We start from the raw sequence: 2,999 nt of genomic DNA, 5'->3' as shown, positions 1-2,999 counted from the left end.
ATATATTTTACCCTGTTTGCAACCTTTGGCTGAAACCATATCTTGCAGAGATTTAACAAATCTGAACAGTTGTTTTCAGCAAAATTGGACATCGAGATTTGGAGAAAAAGTGGGACAACGGTGACGTAACAAAAACTGGATACTTTTCCGAGATTTTTTTGAGAAGGAAAGCAGGAAACAGGGAGGCTTTCAAGATGCCAATAAAAACTCTCAAAAAAATTGAGAGCGAAACATATTGCTCAAAAAGAAAAATGAAAAGATGGGCTAAAATCTCCCAACACTTTGTGAGAAAATGTGTTGTGGTTTAATGAATCCAGCCTTGAAGTTATGGGACACAATTCCAAAAACTACAGTGAACATCACCTTAAAAACACCATATCCAAGGTGTAACCAGGGTTACTTCTCTTCAGGTGAAACCGAGAGATTTTTTAAAGGTGGATGAAGTTATGAATTTCTACAAATGTCAGTCAGTTTTGACCCAAAACCTACAGGAGGCAGATGTGTGCCTGTAAATCCAAGCTTACATCCAAATCTAGAACAAAAAACAGCTTCACAAGAGAAAAATTAAGGTTAAAATAAATTAAAGGTTCATGTATAGAAGTCTCTGAATGAAAGATGTCTTCACAATCTCACCTATTAGGAGAACTTTAAATGTGCCAATAAACCAATAAATATATGGTTGTGTGTGACGCTTTGTGTTTGTTTTTTTTTCTCTCTCTCTCTCATTTTGCTCAGGCCAAAATGGCCTCCCGGACCCTGAGGTTTTGGTTGAGAAGCTGCTGAAAAGAAGGACATTCAGGCCCGACCCTCAGGGCTCCAATATGATGTTTGCTTTCTTTGCTCAGCACTTCACCCACCAGTTCTTCAAGACCTACAACCGCATGGGTCTGGGCTTCACCAAGGCTCTGTCACACGGGGTCAGTCCGCGAAAAATAACAAACCTTTTAGAAAAGATAAAAATTATGACCCATAAAAGTATTTTAATCAGATCTTGGTCAGCTGTATGTTAAATTTCCCTCCATTTAATCCGTGTTTTATCTTGTTACTCGTGCAGGTGGATGCGGGCCACATTTATGGAGACAACCTGGAACGTCAGCACAACCTCCGGCTTTTCAAAGACGGAAAACTGAAATATCAGGTGAGACGTGCGGCGTTAGCTTTAACATATGGAACAAGATCAGAACAGAAAATAATAGTTTCAGATCTCCAGGTGCTTTTGCATCGAACCAATATGATGATAATGTGTCTTTTAACACATTCAGGGCAGTGTTTTCATTTTCTATTTGTCAAAATTATTTTTTCCTGATTCTTAGCCAAGTACCATTGATCAAAAAATATCCTGAGCAACGGTCATGTCGCCAGAAACAGGGAAGCTAATTACCAAGCATGGACCGCGTCATAATTAATTCCTGTTTTTCTCCATCAGTTGATCGATGGAGAAATGTACCCTCCATCTGTAGCTGATGCTCCCATCAAGATGAGCTACCCTCCCGGGGTCCCGGCGGAGAGACAGATGGCCATTGGTCAGGAGGTGTTCGGGCTCCTTCCTGGTTTGGGTTTGTACGCCACACTGTGGCTCAGGGAGCACAACAGAGTCTGTGACGTCCTGAGAGCAGAGCATCCGACCTGGGACGATGAGCAGCTTTTCCAGACGACCCGCCTTGTCATCATCGGTGAGCTCGACTCTTTGGAAGACATGTTTATTCTAGAGTCCACAAGAATTATTCACGTATCGAATTTGCCCCTTATTCCTTGAATGACATGGACGTGAGCTCTTTTGATAATTATTTACTGTTGGTGTGATTAGCTCAGAATGGTCAGTAAGAAACACAGACTGTGGATTTTGTTTGCAGGATTTCATCATCTGCATCTGTTAGGTGTAAAACATTCATTTTCAGACTCTGTTGCTGCTCACCTTTCATTCACAGCCTTTAAATGCATCAGTTCTTGCCTGCAGGCAGCTTTCTGTGCATTTAGCAGAGACTGAAACACCTTTCCTGCTCCTGGGTGAGAACCAAGTAGCGAGCAGGATGTGCTTGTTCAGCAGTTTTTTGCGGGGTTTTTTTCTCCAACCCTGGTTGTCAAGGCGCATCGGCCTGTATGTTTTATGCGTTTTCCTCCTCCAGCACACCTGATTTCAATTTAAGTCTGATTAACATGCTTTTCCTGAACTGCAGTCATCTGAATCGGGTGTGTTAAAGCAGGAAATATTTAAAACATGCAGGGCAGTGTGCCCAGAGGACCAGGGTGGGGAAACACTGCTTTAGAGTATTATTATTATTTTTATTTATTTTTTTTTTCATTTTATGTACTTTTGTTGTCAGTTTTCACAGTGAATCTACAAAATTAAACAGAAGATTCCAAACACATAAAGCTACTATATTAAATGCAGAGTGCAGAACTTGCGATGACCACCACCGTCCGTCTGATTTTCAGGCGAGACCATACGGATCGTGATAGAGGAGTACGTGCAGCACCTGAGCGGCTACCTGCTGCAGCTCAAGTTCGATCCCACCCTGCTCTTCCACTCCCACTTCCAGTACGGGAACCGCATCGCGCTGGAATTCAGCCAGCTCTACCACTGGCACCCGCTGATGCCCGACACCTTCCACATCGACGGAGACGAGCTGACGTACGCGCAGTTCCTCTTCAACACGTCTGTCCTGACGCACTACGGCGTGGAGAAACTGGTGGATGCCTTCTCTCGGCAAGTTGCTGGCCAGGTAACGACGATCTGAAGGAAACGTCGAAACGACCTCCGACTGGTTTCCTTAGCACTTGACCACATTGCATAAGAATAAAAAATTATATATATATCCATTTTCTTGCACCCTTGTCCCTTAGTGGGGTCGGGAGGGGTGCTGGTGCCGATCTCCAGCTAACATTTCAGACGAGAGGCAGGGGTCACCCTGGACAGGTCGCCAGTCTGTCACAGGGCAACACAGAGACAAACAGGACAAACAACCATGCACACACACACTCACACCTAGGGGCAATTT

At 43.7% G+C, this 2,999-nt stretch overlaps 1 protein-coding gene across 1 annotated transcript in view; it reads left to right on the top strand.

Moving 5' to 3' along the window:
- LOC103473446 (prostaglandin G/H synthase 1-like) overlaps positions 1-2,999 on the top strand; it is a 13,027-nt gene that overhangs the window by 6,953 nt on the left and 3,075 nt on the right. The window contains exons 6-9 of the mRNA XM_008423706.2: positions 736-917; positions 1,055-1,138; positions 1,427-1,673; positions 2,437-2,723. Of these exons, the coding sequence (XP_008421928.1) occupies positions 736-917; positions 1,055-1,138; positions 1,427-1,673; positions 2,437-2,723 (800 nt within the window). The remainder of the gene's footprint in view (positions 1-735; positions 918-1,054; positions 1,139-1,426; positions 1,674-2,436; positions 2,724-2,999) is intronic.

This window comes from Poecilia reticulata, linkage group LG12 (genome assembly GCF_000633615.1).
Source record: "Poecilia reticulata strain Guanapo linkage group LG12, Guppy_female_1.0+MT, whole genome shotgun sequence".
Taxonomy (NCBI): Eukaryota; Metazoa; Chordata; class Actinopteri; order Cyprinodontiformes; family Poeciliidae; genus Poecilia; species Poecilia reticulata.
This window is presented reverse-complemented; position numbering and strand designations above follow the sequence as displayed.